At 39.2% G+C, this 26,936-nt stretch overlaps 1 protein-coding gene across 2 annotated transcripts in view; it reads left to right on the forward strand.

Moving 5' to 3' along the window:
- The first annotated feature begins 8,370 nt into the window (after positions 1-8,370).
- Positions 8,371-26,936, forward strand: part of UEVLD (UEV and lactate/malate dehyrogenase domains) — a 61,762-nt gene continuing 43,196 nt past the window's right edge. For both annotated transcript variants that reach the window (XR_012483335.1, XM_074274501.1), the window contains exons 1-3: positions 8,371-8,510; positions 17,495-17,579; positions 20,937-21,002. Coding sequence is in view for 1 of the 2 variants with exons in the window: in XM_074274501.1 (XP_074130602.1) it covers positions 8,469-8,510; positions 17,495-17,579; positions 20,937-21,002 (193 nt within the window). In the remaining variant the exon portion in view is untranslated. The remainder of the gene's footprint in view (positions 8,511-17,494; positions 17,580-20,936; positions 21,003-26,936) is intronic.

Below are 26,936 nucleotides of genomic sequence, written 5' to 3' on the forward strand. Positions count from 1 at the left end.
TAACACTTCCCTGTCCTTCCCTTTTTTTTTTTTTTTTAAATTGAGGAAGGGATGTTCATTAAGTGCAGTGAAGTTTGTAAATGTGTCAAGCTTAACTATTGGTCACATTTTAATATAACAATTCACTACCAACAAAATTTTCAAGTCCCTACTTAAGAGCAGTAGTGTTTGGTCAAAGTGCAGCCACATCCCCATGCAACCAGGGAACTCTATTGGAATCTGACTTGAATTGTCTGTGTTCACAAACTACATTTTTACTGATAGCAAGTGGGTCTGAGAGTCAGACTGATCTAAACTTGCCTTAGCTGTGTTACTTTGGGCAAATCATTAAACCTTTCTATATTCCTTTCACCAGTAAAATAGAGGTAAATACCTACCTCATTACCTCATATAAAGTTATGAAGATCAAATGAATTTGATAGGTAAAACTCTTTGCAAACCTTATAATACTATATATAATTACTAGCTCTTGTCTATTTTTTACATGGTATATTTTTTAGAAAAAAAAATCAAGATATTGGTACCATCTCTTGTTTATGGGGAGAATTGGCCTATAATTTCTTAGTCTCCTTGTCTATTCCATGTTAAGTCTTCAGCATCTAGTCTGACCCCACAACTCCTTAACATAACACAATTTTAAAAGTGGGTTTTGGTCTCCCAAAACAAGTTAACTAGCCCTAAGGTGGATGGGTGATACTGAGGACACACCAAAAGGAAATTACAATTTCTGTGGGTATCTTTATACTTGTGGGCTTTAGAAAACCACATTCAAGCAACAAATGGGCCATTGCCCAGGTCCAGTTACTTATTTGGAGCTTTAGAATCTGGTCAAGTAAGATTCAGGACTAGTCTTGTGGTTAGGTTACAGAATAGATTATTTTATGGATTTTAAAAAAAAAATTTGAGTCAATTGAATCTATCCCTTGCTAAGCAGGCACCTGCACCCAGCCCTGAATAAAGGCAACCATACTTTTTCTCCTCGGCTCACTTATAATAAAATGTTGAAAAAGTTATTTTTCTTCACACTTTGATAATGTTTCAACCTCTATCTACCTAGGATTATTGAACATCTACCCCACCACCCCCCAATCCTAGAAGAAAAAGTATGTTTGCCATGGTTAAATGGCACCTCAAATACTTTCTTCTGGGAAGCACATACCACAAGTTTATAAAAGTCTCAGCAGAAATTGCCAACGTTCAACACTTAAAGACATTTATTTGATTAATCATCCAACCTTAAAGTGGGGATAGATAAGCTACAAGAAAACCAGATTGTGATCCCTGTCCCACACACAGCATCCTCTACCAGATGCTTCTGGGATTAGCAGACAGAGCTGGTGTCATTCATTTTGCCAGTGTTGGGACTTTCTCACTACCAACATCCCATCCCATCCTCACCACCCACACCACCACCACCACCAGTTGCGGGCTGACAGAATACCAAGTCCTCATTTGTCTTAAAAAGTACGGTAACTTTTACATAAAATATGACAAAATCACTTGCAATTGCTTTATGCGAAACCAACAGGAGGAGCCATACAGCTGGCCAGGTTTAGCTTCAGAGTTGCATTGGTTCACCAGGATCTTCTTTGCCCATTTCCACCTGGGTCTAGAAACAGGAAGTCGTGAGATCAGAACTGGTTTAGGGACACTACATGTGTGGCAACGGGGCAAGGGCATCATATCTATATCTCCTCCCTTCCTCAACCCAATAGTTCCATTCCAGCCCCTAGAAGTGTCTGCCGAGAAAGACAAAATTTCTTCAAGAAGGATTGCAAAGCTTTCAGGATGAGGTCAGTCTTAAAAAGGTTTACCAGGAAGTATGAAATTGGGTGGCTGAGGTGAGCTTGAATTTAAAGCAAATTATAATTTAGCCTTACACAAAACAGGCCACAGGAGGACACACGTTGTGACTGGATAAGTTTCACTCATTCTAACCTTTTACTTTTGGGGTCATTAATATTTCAGAATAGGGGGATGAAGAATAAAGTAAAATGTGCACTTACCCCTCCTGGGGGATACTTATACCCCTTCCATATCGTTCCTGCAATGAGAATCATCCAGAAAACCACAATCATTGTGGATTTCCTTGCAGGGGAGGGGGTCTGGTGGGTGCAGAAACGATGAGTGGCTTATGGAAGGTCAGATGTGTGATTCCCCGGCTCCCTGGAGCTGAGAAGTCCTCATCACAGAGGAAAAGGTGGGAAGCCTGACATTGTAATTTCAAACCCTGACAGGGCAGTCCTGTGGTCTCGCCTGAACTGAAGTGGTCCCTTGGGCATCACTGGGAGCATAACTGGGCCGTCAATTGTGACATCTAACATGTGGCACAGACACTGTGACTTCAGCATCCCACCCAGAGATAACAGACTAAGGACAAAGGGTCAGGGCATAAAATTGCTCTTTAGACTCAAGATAGGTGCTTCCTGGGTAAATGACCTTAAGCTATCTTAGCATAATTGGAGAAGGGTCTTGCTTTCCCACAGACCAGTTTCATAGGACATAGCCAATGCTTCACCCCATTCACCTGCCAAAATTTGTTTTAACCACTTATATGAAATAGAATTTCTAACATTTATAAGAGTAATAGGTCAAAACAGGCACCCTCAAAATATCTAGTGAAAGAATTGGAGACCCATGAGTAGTAATTCCACCTACTTCTATGAGGCTTGGCCAAAAGGGAATAAAAGTCTTGCATTTCTAAAGATGTACATCTTAGGAATTCCAACCTCATGCAAGAAATAGCTCTTGGTGGATTGGGAGGTGGGAAGTAGGAGTGGAGGAGTGAGGGTGGAGAAATGTTTTCTAGCCATAAAATGAAGATAAAAAGATAACCAGATGCCTGATGCCTATAGTTCATTCTCCATCCCCATGCAGAGTTGATTTCTTAGAGGTTATGCTATCTTCCCATCATTCTCTGAGCTTGTATAAGGAGAGTATCTTTGGGTAAGGAGTTCAAAATCACCTACTGCCCCTTGAAGGATGCCATTCTGTTTGAAAAGAGTGAAAAATCAATGAATGCCCTGCTACAGAACTATAGAATTTATTGAATTGTTAAAGCCCAGAAAGTGACCTCTTTCTCTGGCAGAAGTAGCTTGAAGTAGCAGTTGTGAAGACATCAGGATGAAATGAAAAGAAACTCTGAGAACTTTGGGGCAATGGGAGGTAGAACCAATGGGGCCTAAAGGTATAGGAAATGCCTTCTAGACTTGCATAATGGAAGGAGTCTCCCATTAGCCATTCAGAGACCTGCTTTCTAGCATCAATTGTGCCTAACTTGTGTAACCTTAGACCAGTCATTCACATTGGCTTGTCTGCCTCAGTTTCTCCATTTCTTAAAAGAAATCATTAATATTTGGCCACAGGCAACAAACAGAGGGGATGAAGATATGTTTGGAAAGTATTAAAGGTCCATCTCTCAAAAAAAGACTATTGATACTTGGCTACAGGCAACAAATGGATAGGATGAAGTTATGGTTGGGAAGTATTGAAGGATGATGACTGGATTCAGGTGACATCATTTAAAACACCAAACACATATCATACTTTTTCTTTCTCTAGTTCATCAGATTCTCTGGAGAAAAATCACATTTTACTTAACAGTAATTGTTCCTGCAATGAGAACCATCCAGAAAACTATAATTATTGCAGAATTTCTTGCAGGAAAGAAGATAGTATTCCCCATTAGGAAGTGAGCTTCTCCTGACAATGTCTTTATGTAGCAATGTAGAAACTTGTGAAGCATAGTGGGATAGTTAGGGGGTGAAAAAGTGGAAGGCCTGAGTCAATACTCACATGTTATTTTCATCAAAAATCACACTTCTTAGTTGATGTTTGCGCTCACAAATAGGCTGGGCAGGCCGTCTCTCTATCCATTTTAGTGTTGGACGCTGCGTCAAAGGGGAACCAAGAGACAGGATCTGCTCTATCCAGAGGCAGAGAGGACTGCCTTCTATGGGGAATGATTGGGAGGAGGGGGAGGGAATGGAGTTTGTCCACCAGCTCTCCATGATGGGGCTGACCCACCCTTCCTCTCTCAACACTGGGCCTAAAGTTCCTACCATTAAAGTCTCCCAAATGTCAATTTAGGAAAGCAGGGCATCCATTTATGTTTGCCCCCACACACCCACACCCAAAAAAAGAAAAGTTGCCTGGGGACCAATGGTCTGCTTTGGAGGATGCAGATTCAGGAAAGGTGGCCTTTGTCTCTTCATGAGGTAGCAAGGCCTCCATTCTTCCCACCAGGACCAGCAGAGGCTGGCCCAGTAGCCACTTACCATTACTTCAGGAAACGCCCCCAGATAACATGCAAGTCCGACAAAAAATATCCAGCCAATCACAATCATGATACAGTAGTTATCTGTTGGAGCTTTTGCATTCCAAATACTGGGGTGCAGACAGAGATTATTCACCAAGACCTCGTTCCTGAACTGTTCTCATCAAAGCCTCTGTTGTTGGAGATCTCACATGTCAGTTTCAGTCTCTGCAGGCCACCAAAGGCCCCTCTAGCTCACATGTGCAAGGGCCAGTCCTGAGGGCATTGTGATGTCATGGGTCACATGGTCTAGGATCCATGACTTCATTCCCCAACTGGGGCTGCAGTAGCCCACCCACCAAATGCTTTCAAAGAAAAAGGAGCTCCTTGGGCCAACCTAGAGTCTCTGTGGGGTCCTGAGTTTGAATCAGCTGTACTTCATACTCACCTTAAACCCTCTCCTCATCCCCTATGGGAGGAAGAGATTTAGGTAGAATCATGGAACCTTGAGTTCAAATCAGCTCTGCTATTTAGCTGTGTGACCTTGGACAAATCCATTTACCCATTGGGGTGGGGAGGGGAGGGGACAGGTAAGGTAGTGTTGCTTTGGAGTCATAAAACCTGAATTCCTGATCCAACCATTCTGGAGAACAGTTGGAAACTATGGCCAACATCTATCAAACTGCACACCCTTTGATCCAGCAGTGTCTCTACTGCTCTTTTATCCCAAAGAGATCTGAAAGAAGGGAAAGGGACCCACATGTGCAAAATATCTGTGTTAGTCCTTTTTGTGGTGTCTAGAAACTGGAAAATGAATGGATGCCCATCAACTGGAGAATGGTTGGGTAAATTGTGGTATATGAATACTACAGAATACTATTGTTCTATAAGAAATGATCAGCAGGATGATTTTAGAGAGGTCTGGAGAGATTTACATGAACTGATGCTGAGTGAAATGAGCAGGACCAGGAAATCATTATACACAGGAACAAGATGATATGATGGTCAATTATGATAGACATGGTTCTTTTCAACAATGAGGTGATTCAGGCCAATTCAAATAGACTTGTGATAGAGAGAGCCATCTGCACCTAGAGAGAATTGTGGGGACTGAATGTGGATCATAACATAGTATTTTCGTCTATTTTATTGTTTGCTTGCTTTTTTTTCCCCCCGTTTTTTTCTTTTTGATCTGATTTTGTGTGTGTATGCTACATGATAGATGTGGAAATGTTTTTAGAAGAATTGCACACGTTTAACTTATATTTAATTTCTGTCTAGGGAGGGAGATGGGAAGAAGGGAGGAATAAAAATTTGAAACATAAGGTCTTGTAAGAATGAATGTTGAAAACAATCTTTGCATATATTTTGAAAATAAAAGGCTATTTAAAACAAAACAAAATGTAATCAGCTCTATTGCTTGAACAGATCTCTGGGTTGTACTAAGTAGGGAAGGAGAAGAGAAGATCTTACAGCAATTTTCTTTTTCTTTTTTTTGCTGAGGCAATTGGGGTGTCGCACAGCCAGGAAAGTGTTAAATGTTTGAGACCAGATTTGAACTCAGATAGTCCTGACTTTGGAGTTCTATCCATTGTGCCACCTAGCTGTCCCCAACATTTTCTAAGAAACTGAAATTATAATTGGATCCCATCTTATACACCAAATCAATTATTGCTCTCCATTTTGTGCTGTTTCTTGTTTTTGGCAAACTAAAAGGCACAAACCATTCCCTATTGCCTAAATGTGCTTACCACAAGATTGAAATAGAGCAAACCAGAATGTTCCAGCCACAGAATTCCTTGTTCCAAATACAGCTTTCCTGTTCCCAAAGGTTCCAACCTTAACTTCCCTGTTTAACTTCTCTTTGAACCTCAATTTTCTTGTTCTGATCAGTCAATCAGAAAGAATCAACATCTGTTTTGCCCAAGATTATGTAAACAAAGATATGTTCCTCATTAATAATTATGAAGATGTCCTTAATGGGTGTCCTTGGCTGCTGAGGGACTTTGGATGCTCATTTATTGGCAATTGCTAGTCTTGCTGATAAATTGACCATGTTCAGAACTTTGTTGCCTCAGTGTATTTTTTAGCTCAGATTTCTATTATGACCCTACTATGTGGCAGGAACTGTGTGAAAAAAACTTTACAAATAGGGGACAGCTAGGTGGCGCAGTGGATAGAGCACCAGCCCTGAATTCAGGAGGACCCGAGTTCAAATCCGGTCTCAGACACTTAACATTTCCTAGCTGTGTGACCCTGGACAAGTCACTTAACCCCAGCCTCAGGGGGGGAAAAAAACAAAACAAAAAAACTTTACAACCATCATTTGATTTGATCTTCATGACAATCCTAGAAAGTGCTATTATTAGCTCCATTTTCAAATGAGGGGACTGTGGCAGATTGAGGTTAGTTGAGTGAGGTGTCCAGGATCACACAGCCAAATTTGAATCTGGCTTATCACTCCATTCACTATACCATCTAGCTAGCTTCTAAGGTTTCTTCTAGCTAAAGATCTTTAAGCTAAATTTTTTTTGCCTATGCCATTTCATTCTGGATCAGTCTCCCCCAAACTATCTCCAGACTCCCTTTAAGGAATCTTTAATCTGTTTTCCACTAGGCTTTCCTTTAACAAACACATTTAAATCTTCTCATCTGGAGGGGGGGGGCAAAAAGTTAGCTGGAATTATTTTTGATTAGTCTCCAAACCAAATAGTTTTTTTTAATGCACAAACTTTTTTCAAAGAAAAGATTTGGGAACCCTTAACTTTATGTACTCTTCATTCCCTATGATTTTCTTCCTACCAATATCAACTAGATTGGAATCAGCTTTTGACCTAAGAGTGGTTGTAGCCAAGACAGAGCAGACCAGTGACAGGAAAGTCAGAAATTTAATTAATTTCAGAGGGAGGAAATATCAGAGACAAGGAACTGGGATTGTGAATATGCGATGAATGGACCCTGGAAATCGGGGAGCTAAATCCCTCTGAACACTTGGTGCTGTCCAAGCATGTCAGTTTCACTTCCCGAAGCTCACATGTGCAAGGGCCACTTTGCCAAAGGGTGATATCATTCATCTTGAGGGCAAAGGATTATTGCTATGTGAAGCTCAGGACACAGCCTGCATACTCTAGGAAAGAAGAGAATCTCCAAAATATTATGACACTAGTGACTCTCTCAAAAGTCCACAAGGACTTCTAGGTCCAATTCCTAGTTCTCATCATCCTTCACTTCTCTAGCAAATCTCACTTGTCAATCCCTTTCTCAAAATTTTCTGAACCTTTGATAGTCCTTCATTCAATAATCAATCACTCAATAAAAAGCTTCTACATTGTATAAAGTGCAATGCTAAATTCTGATAATGCAAAAAAATAATTAAATTAATTAAAACATACTCCCCCTAAGGAGGAAATACACATGTAACCCACATTCTGGTAGAAATGTAAACTGGGCAGCTAGGTGGCCCCGTGGATACGGCACCCATCCGGCAGTTAGAAATGCAAATCCAGCACCAGACACTTAGTTACAAGTGTGATTGTGGTCAAGTCACTTACTCCTGTTTGCTCCAATTTTCTCATCAAGAAAAAGAACTGGAGGAGGGAAATAGCTTTGCTAAGGAAATTCCAAATGGCATCACAAAGTGTCAGGAATGACATTAACAAAGAAAAAACTGCTAAGGGGCAGGTGAATTTCAAGAGGGTTATTTTTTGTGCTTTGTTGGGACGTGATTCCTGAAAGGTGAGGTCAGGACTGCAACTGCATTGGACTGGAGTGGGGGAGGGCTGTGCAAGGTCACCCGACTCACTTTCTCCAGCGGAGCCTTAGGCGTGCAGGGACCAGCTATAAATCAGTAGGACTACAGACAGTCCGGATGCAGGATACCCAGAATCCCAACCCAGCAGAGAGAATCTTCCGAGAGCTCGCTGAAATTCACAAAAGTCCCAGATTGGCTTTTGGTCATCCAACTAGTGAAGCTCAACGGGTGGGAGCAAGGGGGCAAAGTGGGGAAGGCCCGGCCGGAGTAGGAGACCCGGACGTTGCCCAAGAGCTTCTCCGACGCTGCGAGGACCAGCAAATCCCAGTTTGGACCACGTGCTCCCCTTCGGGGGCGGAGCCGCGGAGCCGCCGGGTTGGACTCTCGTCGGCCGCCGTTGTAAGGCGGACCCGGAAGACGCTTGCGAGGTGACCGAGGCGAGGAGACCGAATCTGCCCCGAGATGGAGTTCGACAGCGAGAGAGTGCGGCGGCAGCTGAGCAAGGTGCGGAGCCGAGGCAGCGCCGGAGGCGGGCGCGGTCCGAGGGCCTGGAGCGACCCCTGGGGCCCGAGGCTGAGGCCGGGGGGCGGAGACGCCGCGGCGGGGGCGGAGAGCTGGGGGGCTCGCGGGTTGTAGTTGGGGATTCCGGGGGGATGTGGGGAGGGGAAACTGAGGCTCTGAGCCGTTCGCCGAGCGCCCGAAAGCCAGCCTTTTAAATGCAGTTTTTAATGCTTAATTAACGCCTTCCGACTTCGCTGTCACTTCCCACTGGCTCCCCCGCCTTGGAACAAATGAGCTCAGTGAATCAGCAAGCGTGGATCCTGCGTATACCAAGCACTTAAGTACCTGAGTGCCTCTCAGTAAGCTTTGAGTGACTGAGCAATTAGTATGAAGTACTGTGGGAAGGGAGGAAGTTGGAGCGCTCGGATTAGGAAAGCCCCGCCCCCCAAAACCCCACCCCCTGCTCTCTGGGAGCTCGTGGTCCAGTGTAGAAACACCCAAGTACCGAATAAATCGGAGGTAATCCATCTAGGGAAGGCATTGCCTTGAGGGTGTAGAGAGACAGAACTTTGGAGAAGAATTGGAAGCAAGGTGTTAACTCGGTGGGATTAAAATAATGATTCTCTGGTTTACATGTACTTAGTACTTTAAAAAGTTCTACAAGATGGACACCTACGACGATGTACTTATGAGTATATGAGAGTCAACACGGACTGGGAGAGGGATTCCATCTCCCACCGATTCTAAGCCCTTCCACAAAATAGAGGCCCAAGGAGGAACTCATCAAAGAGGGATAATCCAGAAGGAATAGTTAACAAATGAGAGGAGAAAAACTGGGGACCAAAGTATTCTCCACAGGTTGTAGAGTATTGAAATAAATATTAGGGTAAAATCCCAACATGGTTCAAAATGGTCAGTTTTATCAGTACAAATATAAAAGTATCTAGGAATTTTAGGAGTTAATAGTGTAACACAGAAGCCAAATAAATCAGTCTTAGGCCACATTAAGGGCTAATGGTGTTTTAAACATGTTGAGTTTAAGGTGTCTATGGGATATCCAGTTTTAGATCTTCAGAGGCAATTGGAGATGAAAGACAAGCTTGGAAGTAGATCTGAGAATCCTAGTTGAATCTGTGGGAAGGGATGAGATCAAGTAAAATAATATAGAAGAGCACTAGTTATTATTTTATTACAGCATACAACCTTGAGGGACATCCACAATTAGCAGATGAGATCTGTATAAAGATCCACTTAAGAAGATTGAGAAAGAGCAGTAAGTAGGAGGTAGGAAGTAAAGAAAATAATTTCTTTTAATTGAAAAAAGGTAATTCAAAAAGCTTCCTAGAATAGTCATTTTTTTAAAAAAGAGAAGAAAGGGGAGGCACTAAATGTAGATGGCTTTCTCAAGAGAAAGTGATTGGATCAAGTAAAGGTTTATTAAGAATTTGGAGATAGGAGCATGTTTTAAAAAACAGAAGAAGCAGTAGATAAAGATTAAGTAGAGTGTGGATAATATATAAGGAAATTAACTGATGGGACGGAGAGAGCATGTAGAGATATTTGCCTTGGAAGGAGAAAGGCTGATGAGGTTTGGCACAGGGCAGAGAGTTGTGGGAACCCCTTCCAACGTGAAAGAATTCACGAACCCAAAAAGTTAGACTGGCAAAAAGAAAGTTTATTGTTGAATGATAAGTCAGCTTTTGCTAGGAGGCTGACTTCCTCAATGGCAAGATTCTGCAAGAGAAGTAAAAATCTAGCAGAGAAATCCTGGCAGAGAGATAAAAAGGGGTTAACGCTGAGAAGAGAATGTCTTCACAGCGGGCAGGGCATCCTGGCAAGCATCTATGCCAAGGAAAGGTCCCTTAGTCTGGCATGGTCCTGCTTTTGGGTTCTGCAATGAAATGAGCCCCCAAATTGTCCTTTACACAGGAAATCTGAGACTGAAGTTTCATTTGAATTAGATTACTTCAAGGAGGACAGTTTCAGGGTTCCCCCAGCAAGGTCATTCTTAGTTTTCTGCAGGGATGAAGGACAAGGTAGTGGATGTTAGCTGTCGGGTACTGGGGAAAAAAAAGGACAGGAGAAGAGGGAGCTCTAAGTGAATATAATGTGAGAACCCTGAAACTAAGGGGGGACCCCAAAACTCTCTCTCTCTGAAACACCTTCAAAGAGATAGTCTTCTTGAATTCTTGCCTCTGTAAAAGACCCCGGGAAACAGGATAAGTAGCTTCATTCTGTTATTCTGAGAGATCTGCACCAACCCCACTGATAATACTCATTACTGATTATGCTCTCTATTGATTTGAAAATTAGGCCAGGTGGGGCAGCTAGACGGGGAGGTGGATAGAGCACCAGCCTTGAATTCAGGAGGACCCAAGTTCAAATCTTGTCTCAGACACTTAACACTTCCTAGCTGTGTGACCCTGGGCAAGTCACTTAACCCCAGCCTCAGGAAAAAAAAAAAAAAAAGAAAGAAAGAAAATTAGGCTAGGACTTGTCATTTGATTCCAAGATTCTCTATTTTGATTTCAACTTAAACTGCTCCCAGCCCCCACCAAGAACTGCCCATATAACAAGCTTCCTCCAGCCCAACTCCTTGTAGAGGATCTCAAAGTAGGAATCATGCCAGACCTCCCTTGGCATAGCTACCTGCTAGGAACTCTGCCCAATGAAAGACTTCCTCTTTTATTTCTTCTATTTCCTTAATAAGACCTCTTGGGATTTCTCTGCTAGATCTTTAATAACAAACTTCTTTTGCCAGTTTAACTTTTCGGGTTCATAAATTCATTTGCAAAGGACCTGCGCCTCCATAAGGGGGTTCCCACAATTCCCTGTCCTGCACCAAACCTCATCATTTGGCTCCCTGTTATGTGATTTTAGAGAAAAGTTCGGATTCGCTCCTATAAATGACGCTCTCAAACACAATCAATTATAAAAGTAAGATTTAATTATACAATACATGGAATAGATTGCTTACAATAACAACTAATACAGCAAGTACATAAAAAAAAAGAGAATAATGAGAATTATGATTAAAATAGCAGAAAAGGATAGAGAATACATCACCAATTCCGAGGAGCACCAATACTAGATTTCAATGGCTGGGAAGTCCCGATTCAACAACCTCTAGGTTATGAATGGGAAAAAGGGGTCCCAATCAGATTGTCATCTTCATGGATGAGACTTCGAATAGAGAACGCTTTACCCATCTTTTATAGGGGTCGGGACCAAGAAGGCTTTGAGCCAAATTGTGCATAAGATGTTATATAAGACAGGGAAGTACCAGATGTGTATTGAGGATGAAGCTAAACACTTGTGTGGCATGTTCCCAATCTCATAAGGTTAAAGAACGGTTAAGTTCCCATGAAGAAAGTTATATCTTACATTAATTGGGTTTGCATGGTCCAAATGGAAATCAGGTTCACATGGAGAGAGTCACGTTCTTTCAATGATTTGAAATGAACTTACTAATAAGCGGACTTTTCTTATTCACTCCCTAACTGGGAATTGAGGGGAGCTGAACCTCATCAAACAATCTTAATTTCTTCAGTGAAGTAGGAGATGTATGGGAGGCTTTTGAGGAGGTATAAAAGAAAAGGCTTGGAATAGCTGATGTTGTGAGTTGGGACTGTGAAGTAGTGATAAAAATATAAAAGAATTGATTACTGAATGGCCCAATTAAGATTAGATAGGGGGCAGCTAGGTGGAGCAGTGGATGGAGCACCAGACCTGAAGTCTGGAGGACCGGAGTTCAATCTGGTCTCCAGATATTTAACACCTAGCTGTTTAACCCTGGGCAAGTCACTTAACCCCAACTGCCTCAGCAAAAAACAAAACAAAAACCAACCAAACAAACAAAGGAGAAAAAAAAAAAAAAGATTAGATAGATATAGTGTATGTATAGTGGGTATAACCCTGGGCTTGAAATCAGAAAGACTCATCTTTATTAATTCAAATCCAGTCTATCACTTATTAGCTATGTGAGCTGGGGCAAATCATGTAATCCTGTTTGCCTCAGTTCCTCATCTGTCAAATGAGCCGGAGAAGAAAATGACAAATCATTTCAGTATCTTTGCCAAGATAATCCCCAAATGGGGTCATGAAGAGTCAGATAGGAATGAAAAATGATTAAACAACTACCAATTAAGATTAGGTATTGTAGATTTGTAATGGAATGTCAGCCTTGTTTGTGATATCTTCCAGTTCTATGTAATAGCATATGAATAAATGGGAGGTAAGTGGTGGGAGTAAATTGGCAAGTTTAATTGGTGATAGGATGGAGTGGCAAGGAATTTGAGTGTGAAAAACAGTGTAGAGTGGAACTGGTTCACCAAAGTTTTGAAATAGGGAAGGGATAGGATAGTAGCAGGTGTATAAGTGGTGGCCTGAAAAAGAACTGAGTGGTAGATGAATTTGGGATTGACAATTAAGGGAGCCTCGATATGTATCTTGAAGTCCCACAAGATGAGTAGGAGTTGTGGTGGAAACACCAAGATAGATTCTGAATCCATTGAAGAATAGAGAGGAACATCATGGATGTAGGTAAATGAACCACCAGAATCTGGATTGGGTGTTAAATTTGGATAGCTTGAACCTCAGATGAGAAGCTGCTGAGTGATACGTAGAGTAAGAGTCTGGTAGCATCAGTGGAAAACAAGAAGTATTCTGACTCTGGCCTTGGTATGATTGAAAATGCAACTAATTTTGGAAATGGAGCTGTATCTCAGTGAGTTGTAGAAGGTGGGAAGAGTGAAGAGAATGGAAGCAAGTTAATTATGGAGCAGGTATTCTAGAGACAGGGAGAAGGAATGAGTATATCTAAAATAGATATTTGTGGGGAGGTAGAATCTAGAAGACTAGGAATGAGGAGGTGGAGTGAGGAACAGAGTTTGTACATGGCAGCTAGGGGCTCAGAATCACTAGTTTGTGAAGGATATAAAGAGATGAGGAAAGAGTCCAAGCAGAGTATGCATGTTTGGAATTAGATTCCTCGCAAAAGGTAGCTGATTAATCTTCAGTCTGGGTTTCCTTTCATAGCAGGTGGTTATGTATTCTAGGAGGCCTGCCTCACAGCTGGGAGCAGTTTTTGGAGGGGTGGCCCAGGTGAATCTGGTTAGGAACTAGGTTGAAGAAGGATTAGATGCTCTGATAGAGCCTGGTGGAGAGAGAGGGTAAAGGCCTGGAGAGAGGGGAAAGACCCAGAGACAAGGAGCCCAGAACTGAAGATAGGAGCTGAGAAATTGGTAATTGGGATCCATTGCTTTTTTAAGACAGATTCTACTTCTTTGGCTAGATCCTATCAATCCTATATAATCCTGGTCCAGAAATTCAAATTCAGTTTTTAGATACCATCTTCTTAACTAGCTTTTGGCTTTTCAAATCTGCCTTTTTTCCTGTTGCTCCTATTTTTGATCTGTGTAAATTTTCCTCATAAATCAACTTATGGCCCTCGTCATCTCTGCTAGCTTCCTTGTTCCTTGGGTCAGACTGCCATGACACTGTCTCATGGTGTCTTTTCTCTTACCCCTCCCCTATGCCAGGTGATATCTCTCATAACCCCACTCTGCCCTATAGTGCCTCTCTTTGCAATCCTACTTCTCCTTACAGCTAACTAACTCATTTAGGGTGCCAAGTCCTTTTATGATATGGCCTGCCTGCTAAAGGCGTGCCCCAACCTCATGGGGTGTTATTGTGAGTTGGGTAATTGTGAGTTGCACTAAGGAACTTCCCTTTCCCATCATTCATTATTAAATTCCTTTCTTGCTAACTATATTTACCATTCCTGGTGTCTATTATCTGTCTTTCTTTCTTTCTTTTTTTTTTTTTTTTTTTTTTTTTTTTTGTCTATAACCTTTTCTAAATAAACCTGTTCTTTGCCAAAGAGAATGTGAATTGTTGTGAATTCTTTGCATGGTCGGACCTCAACATTTGACACCAACCATCTTCTGGGTCCTGAATAACAACTGATGCGGCATTGGGCACATGACCTGATGACATCTTCCTCTTGGAGAGTGAGGAATAAACAGCTGGCAGTCTTGGGCAAGACTTTTTCAAAATTGCCCTGACTGTTTAACTTGGTCTAGATCATTGTCATCTGGTTTGACGAGTTTGGGGAGATGCTCTGTCATGTCTGAAATGTATGACTCAGGGAGATACTTTTTAGTACTCTTAAGGAAGAGTCTTATCTCTTGCTCTTCTGCTGCCCACTGTGTAATCCCTGTTGGAGGGAGGGAGTGTTGGACCCCAAAAGAATGTTGGGATTACCTGCTGGTGTCTCGAGTTGCCTCAAAGAATTTGTATGCTTAGACCTTTTCTAAATCAAGAGGCAAAGGTTTTATTACACTGCCAATGGAGAGCTACATCCATATGGGGTTTTAGCAATTAACAAAGGAAAAGGCAAGAGCTAAATTCTCTAATGGAACTTGCAGTTAACTGGGAGAAAATGCCATTAAGGCAGGCGAGTTCCTAAATCCCTAAAGAAGGAGTTTTGGGGTTATCATTGACTGGTCAGCTAACTCTAAAAATAATTTAGGGTCCTAATAGGCTTTGGGGGAGGGGAACTACAGTATTTAAAGGTCTTTTAGGGGAGTTATAACCTGGGGATTAACATTGTAATTTGGCTTTCTGATGGGATGCAGTAAACTGTGGATTCTTGTCAAATTAGGAACTAAAGGCTCACTTAAGGTCAAGATAATCCTGCCTGAGCTCCTCCCTGGTATTGTTTGGTATTGAGTATTGAGTATTGAGCCTCAGGGTATTGTTTGGCTTCCAGATTATATACTGTAATTCTGGCCCTCTTTCCTTTTGATGTTGTTTGTATTTCCTTCTGGAAAAGGCTCCTCACCGCCGGGAGGATTTTTGAGTGAATTGGATTCAAGTGAGAGAGGGCTGTGGAGGATCACCTGTACTTTTCCCTCCAGAGCCAGATAGAGATGGGAAAATGAGAGTTTAAGGTCATCAACTGGTCTCATTTTGACAGAGGCCACACCCATTCAGTGATTTAAGCTAGATAGCCTTGGCAGCAAAGAATGGCCTCTTTTACCTAGTCAAAAAAAAAAAAAAAAAAATCAATCTGGGAGGGGAAGACCCTCAGGCCCAAACAGAAAAGATTGCTATTTACCTTCACTCTGAGTCACATAAGTAACTCCTTTCTCTTCCTAGGTTCAACTCTTCCCCCTTCATACTTAGTGCTTAGTTTCAAGGGTTTCCTGGTTCTTCTTCCTTTCTTCATCCAATTATTTTATCCTCCAGCTTCCTGACTCAAGTCCTACAGCCCTATGTCTATTTGCGCCTATTTCACATCCATTTGATTATTTTCACAGGGAAGTCTTATTTTTTTTTTTTTTGGGGGGGGGACACACTTTCTTGGATACCTTGGGCAACAGGTATTAGGAATCATTTTACCTTCTCTTCTAGAAAGGAAATCATCTAGTACCTGAAGTGTAGATGGCTAATGGCATTTTGTGTACTTGATAATGTTTTTAATTTTGAATGGTAAACCCCATCTCCTAAAAGAAATCTTCCATAATTGGACAATATATATATATCCACACACCTTATTCCCTCATACATAGATGCATATATGTATATACATAGGCCTTATATACAGCTTATTCCCCAATCCCTGCTATATATAAAATTCGTCCAATCTTGCTTTTGTGTAGTTACTTTCATAGATTTATGATTTTGTTGTTTTGGTTGTTTTCTGCTGCATATTTCAACCCATATGTGCCTTTCTGTATTCAATTTCTGGCTACATTCTTTCATGAATCCTTTTAAAATAGTATCCAACGTTTTTGTAAACTCTTCTCTAGGTTTTTAATGTACTTTTGACACTGGTGTAGCAGTCTGTATGTCCATTACCCTTTGTTCCTAGTTCGTGCTTGGTATGTACTGCTAAACTGTTTATGCAAGCATACATTTCTTGCATGATATCTTTTAGACTACTTTATATTTTATATATCAAATCATAATTGCTAGTATTCTACACCCCACTTATAACTATCATCAATCTATTGCCTACTTTTATCAACCCACAGTTTTGAGGTTTTCGAGATTAAAAATGTTTAATGATTTGTAGCCATATGATGTTGCCAAAAGAACATTGGGAGTAGAAAAATGTTTTCTGCTAAAGAGTATATGGGAATTATTAAAAATACTGTAATTTTCAGATCATTTCAGCCCATTCTCTTCCTCCAATTCAAATGTTGAAGTAATTCGTTAGCAATCCATATTGCCTATTAAATACACCATTGTGTATTGCTCATCTGTTGTTTGCCCTTCCTTCCCTTCGAGGACTATTACATCAGGGATGTGATGCCACGACACTCAAGTGAGTTGGATTAAAGTGAGGGTGAACTGTGTAAAGTCACCAGCCTCAGTTTCTCCTCCAGAGCCATCTGGATCCAGTGGCAAGATACAGATCAGGAAGACTAGGGATGGCCCTTGTTAAAGCATTTCATTTAAGCTTGTATTCTGTAATCTACTTATATCACAGTTTGTCTTTCTAACATTATAATAGTAATTTCCTAGACCTACATAGCATTTCACAGTTTATCCTTTCATATTTGTTATCTAATTTGATCTTTATCATCTCCTTGCAAGATAGATAAGCCAGAGATATCATCATTTTAACAAATAAGGAAAATGAACTTCAGTTGAGGAAAAAGAAAGTAGAATAAAAGGAAGAGGAGAGGAAGGTAGAATTAAAAAAAGAAAATGTGTATATCCTAGAGAGTGGGTACTGCCTCTAAAAATTACCTCAGAAGCTACCCAGTACATAGGTACATAGGTATCATAGGATTCAACATGGCCAAATTTAAATTCATTTTCCCCCCAACCCCCAACCCCAGCCTTGCTATATATATATAGAACATCCAACTACCCAAGTGTCTTGCTTCTGTATGCTTAATAAATTTTAGTTGAGAATAATAATCTTGGTTATGATTTCTTTCTGACTTGGAGCTGTAATTTTTCTTTCTTTTCAGTACAAATTCAGAGATCTAACAGTGGAAGAATTAACGAAAGTAAATATGTTCTATCCAAATTTTAGATTCTCCATGGACACTTATGGTAAGAATCATATCCCCTTTTTTGTGCTTTTCTAAATGTTGGCTTTAGACACTTTTGAACTTAATATAATTTTTTCCCTCTCTTTTACCATCTGATTTTCAATTTAACTTTTTGTGTTCTGTAGTTTCTAAGGAAACAAGATAACATGATCCATGTTATTAGTCTTGCTTGTTTGCTGACATTTTAGTGAATTTTTAAGAATGGGTTTGTAAATAAATGTTCTGATCACAATTTCTATCTTTCTTATTGCCTAACCCCTTGCTTCTTAAACTGTGGTTTGTGACCCCATGTATAGTCTTGTAGTTAATTGTGGGGGTTATAGAATTATAATTTAACATACCTATATATCAGGAATCATATAAAAATTTCTGGGGCAAAAAGGGATCATAAGTAGAAAAATTTTAAGAAATTTTGAGCCCTAATTCTTCTGAATCTGTTCTCTTTGCTGTCTCCTATCATCCCTCCATCCTTCCCTGTTCAATTAGTCTCTCACTGCCATTTTGAGTTCATTTCCTTCTCTATAGACTTGACCATACAGTAAGGCATTTTGGTAATGTACTGTACCATTTGCTTGGCTGCATCCTAAAGGTGTGGGTATATTGTCTCATTATTGTCATTCTCTTGGATGAAATTATTGATAGTTTCTATGATTTGTACTTAATTTTCAACTTTAGAATGTCTTTCCCTGGCTCTTTATTAAATGTAGTTTTTATTGCATTGCGAGCTGAAAAGGAAGCATTTACTATTTTTGCCTTTCTGCATTTGCCTTGTCAGTTTTTGTATAGGGCCATTTACTTAGAATGTATGCACTTCTGCCATATCCAGGCCTCCTTCTGAAACTTTAAAGACTCAGATTAACTGTCAACTGTTCCATAAAATCCTCTCCACTCTTCCTGAAAGTTTTTTATCTCAAATTATATTTTTTATAGCACTTTAATTAGACTCCATAGCTTTAATTAATTAGCCTTACCTTTTATCATGCTTATCTTATTCCCTTATTAGAGTGTAAGCTCCTTTAGGTCAGGAATGAAGATAACTTTTTTTCCTTCTTATATCTCCAGTGCTTGGCATAGTTCCTTGCATATATCAAATATTTAATAAATTTTTGTTGCATGGAAATATATAAATTTATCTGAATACTTGTTTGTGGGAATATCAAAAAGATAACTGGTTCAGAATCTCACATGAAGATGCTGTCAGAAATACTGCTTAGTTTTCTAATGCATGTTCATTTTTCACTTGTGTTTGTAGCTCTTGTACATGTGGCACAAATTAAAGTGTATGCCCTTGGGTGGAGTCTGTGGAGCCAGGGTGGTGGTTTTTTCCACATAAGAATTTCCTGGAATAAATCCTATTTTCAGAGTGAAGTTTTATTGCTTCATTTCAAACTTAATTCATCTTCCCATGAAGATATTAGATTTTAAAACATTAAGATTAGCAATTATACTCCAGACTTTAATTTGTTATAGTATTAGCCATGCACTGACATCTTCTCAGTCACCCTGGTTTATAATCTAAGTGTCTTTCTCAATTTGCTTTTCTCTTTCACATCCGTATCTAATTTGCTATCAGGTTCTGTCCATTTTGCCTTCACAGCATCTGACCATGTCAACAACTGCCTTCATTTTACCACCAAGATCAAATATAAAATCCTCCCTTTGATTTTTTTTTAAACCTTTTATAACTTGACCTTTGCCTGCCTTTTAAGCCTTATTACACTTGATTCTCTTCCTTGTCCTTTATAATCCAGTGCTCTAGTGTCTCGTTGCTACTCTTTACACAGAATACTCCATTTCCCAACTCTGGACATTTTCTCTAGCTGCTATCCATGCCTGTAATGTCCTTCCATGCTTCTTTCAGATGATGGTTACAATCCAACTTTTCTCAAGAAGTCTTTCCGGATCCCTCTTAACGTTAATGTATTCCTTATGAGATCACTTCTAATTTACCTAGTATATATATCTTGTATATACATAATGTTTGCCTGTTATCACTGGCATTAAAATGTAAGGTCTTTGAAATCATAGAATTTTTTTTGTCTTACTTTGCATCTTCAGCACTTGGCACAATGCCTGGAATGTAGCAAATGCTTAATAAATGCTTCTTGACTTGAATCTCAAAATTTTTTTACACTTGCAGAACATCATGCTGCTTGGTTAAATTGTTTACTGCAAAATTTCCTGCTTGTTATTTACTCCTTAAAATTCACTTTTTGTCCCTGAAATAATATTTATAAACAGCAGCAGATATTTTCATAAACATTTTTATTTATGTTTATAGTGGCATTACAGTAATGTGTGTCATCTCAACTTCCTCATCATTTATCCCAGATATTTCTCATTCATCTCGTACTGATTATCAACATTTTTCTCTGATTAATTCCTAAGCAACTCTTACAATTTATATAAGATCATTATTTCCTGATCAGGATTAGATTCTTTTCATTGTTTAAATTATTCACAACATCACATAAAAATCTATTGTTTTGCATATGTTTGTCTTAGGTTTCTGTAGCACCTCAGTGTATTTTATAATATTTACAAAATTAAACAACAGGGAAAATATTCAAATACTTTATTTCCATATAAGAAAATACATTATATACATGTAAGAAAAGTAGGATAGCTACAAAAGAAAAATTCAGTAAAACATATTATGCCCTGCTTCTTAATAATATTTGAAGCCTTGTCTTATTTTCCCCACAGCAGACTTCATTGAAATGGGCCCATGGCTGACCCCAAGCAAATGGTTTAGTTATTAAGATAATCAAAATACTTCATCTAAAAGTTTTATGAAAAAATTACTATAAGCTTTAATGTGTGTTGATCATAAATGAAAGACAAATATGTGAACCAGAAAGAACCAGTAGAATTAAGCTTTTCATACAATAAACTTCAACCCCCAAAGCTCTGAAAAACCGAAAAAGAAACCATAGTTACCAGGGATTAGAGGGACATTTTGAAAGACTTTATCACTGACAGACAATAAGATTGGTTTTGGGTCATCAAGTTTGAATAATCTGTGACTGTCAGGTATTTGCCACACAATTGTGGAGTGAAGGCCCTTGGAGAGACTAGAAAGTGCTGACTTTTGACATCAGCACTAGGATGAAAGCCTGTGATAATATGAACCTGTTCTAGTTCTCCCTCCACAATAAGCTAGACTTTGGCTGACAGGATGAAATTCTCACAAGTTTCATTGATTTACCACCTGCAACTTGAGGAGCTCTGATTAGATTAACGATAACCTCTAGTTCCTTTGTCTGTGTGGGTTATTAACATAGTCTTCAGATAATTTGTATTTATTTTATTTTGGATTTTCTAAATGCTTTTAATTTCATGTTTTCTTTTTTTTCAGTTTTCAAAGACAGTTCTCAGAAAGATCTGTTGAATTTTACTGGCACTATTCCTGTGAACTATCAGGGTAAGAGTAACAGCCCCCAAAATGGGATGTTCTTTAACTATTCAGGTATTCCTATTATCTTAGATAGGAATAGTACTTTCACGTTTACAAAGCATTTGTAATTCTATCTAATTTGATCCTCATAGAAACCTGGTTAAGGAAGGAGTCAGGTGAAGACATTTAGCCTCAAGAGACATGGCTTGCTCAAGATCACAGAGCTAGTAAGTGGTGGAGCAAGGAGTCACACTCAATCCTTTTTCATGGTCTGGAAAAGATACTATGAGATTTTAACTCTTAAACCATATAATTCTCATCCTCTATTCTATATAATTTAGGATGTTCTAAAATCAGAAGCCCTTTTATTGCAGTAAGGTCAGTTTCCTTGCCCTGATGCCAATATTAAACAAGTCATTTTCAAAATGTTGTTGAATCCATAGGAATTAGAATGTGTCTAAGGTCACAGAGAAGCCTAAAAGAATTGGAGCGATTTGTTCATTTTTTCTCCTTCATTTGTCTATGAGACTGGACTTTACCCACTGAGGGGAATAGGCTTACTTTCTCCAGTTTTGTGACAACCGTCATCTACTTCTTTTTACTCAGGTGCTACTCATTCACTTGAACATGTAAGAGATCCTTTCCCTTCCCTCTCCTTCTCTGTGGTTGTGAAGAGCACCTTCACTAAAGGGAGAAAAGAAAGAAGTAATCTCAGCCGTTACATTTCAGACCAACAGGAATAATCTTTCCAAAGACTGTCCTAGCTAATAGTAATCAGACCATTCACTAAGTGATTAGCCACTAGGGTTATGAGTACTTTTGCTATGGAAACTGAAGAAAAAAAATAAATGGCACCTGGGAGAATGAGGGGATGAAATACAGTACTCATGAAGGTGGCTGAAGTTGGCACTGTGATGCACTTAGACTTTGTTTAGATATTCAGAATGCCAAAATCATTCTGAGCTATCGCCAGTCATCTTGGTTTTTGTCTTACCTCTGGACTTTGGAAGAGAGCATAAGGCTGATGACTTCATGCAATTCTGTATTACTTAAATCCAATTTATGTGTAATTAAAAAGATATCATCTGTACCATTTTTACCTACTTCAAAATATAGTGGCAACAGGCAAGTGATGAAGCAGCAGGTGTGGCTACAACTCTGCACACAGGCAGTCTCAGGTCATAGCATTGACTTCTCACAGGACTATAGCAGCAGTGGGATTCTGCAGTGTCTGAGCAGCCTTTTTTAAGGACCACACTGCTTACCTGCTGTCGTGAGGAAGGGGATAGAAAAAGTGCCCTACTTCATTTCTCAAATATATATTATAGGAATATAGATTGTTCTCCAATGACAAAAGGTCACAGGATTTGAACAGGCAGTTTTCATATGAAGACGTCAAAGCTATAGAAAATCATATGAAAAAATGCTCTAAGTCATTATTGATTAGAGAAATGCAAATTAAAACAATTCTGAGGTATCACCTCACACCTATCAGATTGGCTAATAGAACAGAAAAGGAAGATAATAAAGGCTGGAGTGGATGCGGAACAATTGGGACACTAAAGCACACATAGAATAGTGAATTGATTCAACCATTTTGGATAGTAATTTGGAACTATGCCTAAAGGCCAACAAAACTATGCATATCATTTTTAATCAGTAATTCCACTACTAGGCCTTTTAAATTTCAAAGGTTTAAAAAAAAAAAAAAAGGTATAGGGGAAAGGATCTATTTATATGAAAATATTTGTTGTTGTTTTCTTTTTTTAAATTATTATTATTATAACTTTTTATTGACAGAACATAATTTTTACAATATTATCCCTTGCACTCAATTCTGTTCTGACTTTTCCCTTCCCTTCCTCCATCCCCTCCCCTAAATGGCGGGTAGTCTTATGCATGTTAAATGCTATAGTATATCCTAGATACAATATATGTGTGCAGAACTGTACAGTTCTCTTGTTGTACAAGAAGAATTGGATTCAGAAGATAAAAATAACTTGGGAAGAAAAACAAAAATGCAAATAGTTTATACTCGTTTCCCAGTGTTCCTTCTCTGGGTGTAGCTGATTCTGTCCATCATTGATCAACTGGAACTGAATTAGCTCTTCTCTTTGTCGAAGATATCCACTTCCATCAGAATACATCCTCATACAGTATTGTTGAAGTATATAATGATCTCCTGGTTCTACTCATTTCATTCAGCATCAGTTGATATAAATCTCTCCAAGCCTCTCTATATTCATCCTGTTGGTCATTTCTTACAGAACAATAATATTCTATAACATTCATATACCACAATTTACCCAACTATTCTCCAATTGATGGGCATCCATTCATTTTCCAGTTTCTAGTCACTATGAAAAGGGCTGCCACAAACATTGTGGTACATACAGGTCCCTTTCCCTTCTTTAAAATCTCTTTGGAATATAAGCCCAGTAGTAACACTGCTAGATCAAAGAGTATGCACAGTTTGATAACATTTTGGGCATAATTCCAGATTGCTCTCCAGAATGGTTGTATTCATTCACAACTCTACCAACAATGCATCAATGTCCCAGTTTTCCCACATCCCCTCCAACATTTGTCATTATAGTTTCCTGTCATCTTAGCCAATCTGACAGGTGTGTAGTGGTATCTCAGAGTTATCTTAATTTGCATTTCTCTGATCAATGCTGATTTGGAACACCCTATATGAAAAAATTTGTAAAAGCTCTTTTTGTAATGTCAAAGAATTGGAAATTGAGAAGATAGCCATCAATTGGGGAATCATTGAATAAATTGTGGTATTTGATTGTAAATGAATATTACTGTGCTATATGAAATTATGAGTAGGTGGATTTCAGAAAAACCTGAAAAGACTTATATGAACTGATGCAAAATGAAGTGAGTAGAACCAGAACAATACTGTACAATGGTCAACTGTAAATGGTTTAGCTATTTTCAGGAGTACAGTGATCAAGACAATTCCAGTGAACTCGTGATGAATGCTTTACAGCTCCAGAAAAAGAATTGAATGTAGTCTGAAGAGTCTGACTACAGCTCAAAGCATACTATTTTTCACTTTCTGTATTTTTTGAGGTTTTTTCCCCTTTGGATCTGTGTCTTCTTTCCAAAACATAACATACAGCAATATGTTTTGTATGATTGAACATGTATAATCTATATCAAACTGCTTACTGTCTCAGGTAGGGAGGAGATGAGAAAGAGGGAAAGAAGATTTAGAACTCAAATTTTTTTTAATTTAATATTAAAAATTGTCTTTATATGTAACTGGGGAAAATAACATTATTAAAAATAAATATAAACAAAACTATTTTTAAAAAGGAAAGAAAAGGTTCTCTAAAAATGTTTTATCTAACCTAACCCTGGCCTGATTACATGGCAGACTATTATGTGCTTCAGTTAAAACAAAAAAATATACAAAAACTTTTGCATAGATAATTCTACTCGCCATTGGTATGTGGAATGTGTGGACATTTATAAGAAATACAAAATCCAGTAGAATTGAAAGACAAACAGCTCTTGTGAGAGAACATGAAAGATGAACAGTTCTTGTTGCAAGAGAACTCAGCAAGTATCAATCACATCTAAATAGTGAAATAAGGCCGTTAATGAAGGTCAGCTTACTGAAGTTGGAACTGCATACATGTTTTTTCTGGAGTGGCCACATTGATGAGAAGTTGATGTAGGTTTTCCAATCAAAATTAATGTGGTTAACTTTGTTAAAGTTTTACAAAAGAGCTACTTGAAGTAAAGCTACAAGCCACTTTTATCACTCTGTGTTTCCCATTATGAGAAACTCTGCTGAAGTCAAAGAAGAATTTTATGAAGACCTGAAGATTCTCATCATCAGTGTGTTGAAAGAGTACAAGCTTGTTATTTGGGGTGACTTTAATGCCAGTGTAAGCACAGACTATCAGATATGATAGGGACTCCTTGGGAGGCATGGAGTTAGAAACAGCAACTTACTACTGAAGACTTCTGTGTCGCATGCCCTTCTCATCACCAACACTGTCTTCCATTTACCTAAATTCAATACAATTTCATAGATTCACCATCTCAGCAATCATTGGAATTTTATAGATTCTGCTGTTTTAAGGAGAAGAGAGAGACAGAATGTGAGTGTGATGAAGATATGTGGTGCAGAGTGCTGGACCAATTATAGATTTATTCTTTTCATGATACACATTCACATTCAAACAAAACAGTAGTCCCAAAACAAAATGACTACCAGAAAAGTTAATATGAGCAGGTTAGAACACTTCTCTGTGAACAGTTTGTTGCTAACTCAGACGGAAAGCTGAGCCAGTACATGGTTGGCAACAATGGAACAGAAAAGGAGTAGCCAGCTTTCAGAGATTTGGTATACAGTACTGCATTTACTCATCTGATCCAGAACACTCACAAACAGGATTAGATTGACAAAAATGACAGTGAAATTCAGGAAAAATGAAAACACAGGGTTTACCAACAGACTAGTTCATCCATTTCTAAAGAGGCAATGTTTAACTCCATCAAAAATAAAGTGTAAGTGAAGCTTAGAGAGAGGCAGGATTCTTGGCAGATGAAACTGTTTTATGCAGATAGTATCAACCCAAAGTGCTTTTATACCGTTACAAAGGCCATTTATGGACCAAAGATAATGATATATGTTCAACTACTTAATGCTGATGGAACCACATTGATAAGTGATAAGAACATTCTGGAGAGATGGGCTGAACACTTTCATAGTGTTCTCAGCAGATCATAATTGACCATGCTGAAACCATTGATCATATACTTCAGGTTGAAGTCTGGTTTCTTTCTGGCCAGATTTCCAATTGAAGGAGAGGTTTTGAATGCCATTAGGCTCCTTTCATGTGGCGAAGTGCCTGGTACTGATTGTATTCCAGCAGAGATTTACATGGCAATACAGCCTCAAATAAAAGATGACTGAAATTTTTTATGTTATATGGCAAGAGGAGATTATTACTTAGGAGTTCAAGAATGCCTCTGTTGTCCATCTTCATAAAGGAAAAAGAAATAGATTTTCCTGTGATAATTGCAGGACATCTCACAATCTCTTAGACAAGATTTTTGTCAGAGTCCGCCTAAACAGACTTATCATTCGCCTGGAAGATGGTCATCTACCTAACAGTCAGTGGCTTCAGAAAGGGCTGAGGAATGGTGTTTGCTGCCTCACAATTCCAGGAGAAAAGCCAGGAGCAGGACAGAGGTCTCAAGACTTATGTACACTACATATCTGACCAAGGCTTTTGATGCTGGCAGAGATGAATGTCGTGGATCAGGGCACTGACCTTGGCAGGGTACTTTCCAGGGATGTCCGCATGGATGATGAGGTTGATGCATACACTGCATCATGCCAGGACACCGAATCGATTCTGTTTCAGTTGTCCTAGGAGGATTCTGAGGATCGCCTGGCAAGATAAAGTGCCTGAGATCTTTTCTCAAGCTGAACTGCCAAGCATCCAACTCTACTGCATGGAATGCAATCCTAACAGGCTAGCCATGTTGTTCAAATGCCAAAAGTAGATCTGCCTAAAGAACTATTTTATGGAGAGCTCACGCAAGGTAAGTGCTCACATGAAGGCCAGAAGTAGCAGTATGAGGATACTCAAGATCTCTCTGAAGAACTTTGAAATTGATCTCCCAACATGATATGCCCACATCAAAGAAGGCACTATTTTATAAGCAAAGCAGAATTGTAGTAGTTCAAAAGAAATGTGAGATGGGCAGATTTCCATGCTAAATGTTCATATGGACTATTTGTACTTGACCTGTGGTAGAGCTTGTATTCTGAGCTCAAATTGGTCTGATTAGAAAGGGTTGGGCTTGCTGTACTTAACACCTACATAGTGATGTCATTTTGGTTTTCATTAAGCATATAGGACAACAATCAAATATAAGGTTACATATAATAATTGCTCACATATATATATGTCACCTATCAAGCACATT

This window comes from Sminthopsis crassicaudata, chromosome 6 (genome assembly GCF_048593235.1).
Source record: "Sminthopsis crassicaudata isolate SCR6 chromosome 6, ASM4859323v1, whole genome shotgun sequence".
In the NCBI taxonomy this organism is placed as follows: Eukaryota; Metazoa; Chordata; class Mammalia; order Dasyuromorphia; family Dasyuridae; genus Sminthopsis; species Sminthopsis crassicaudata.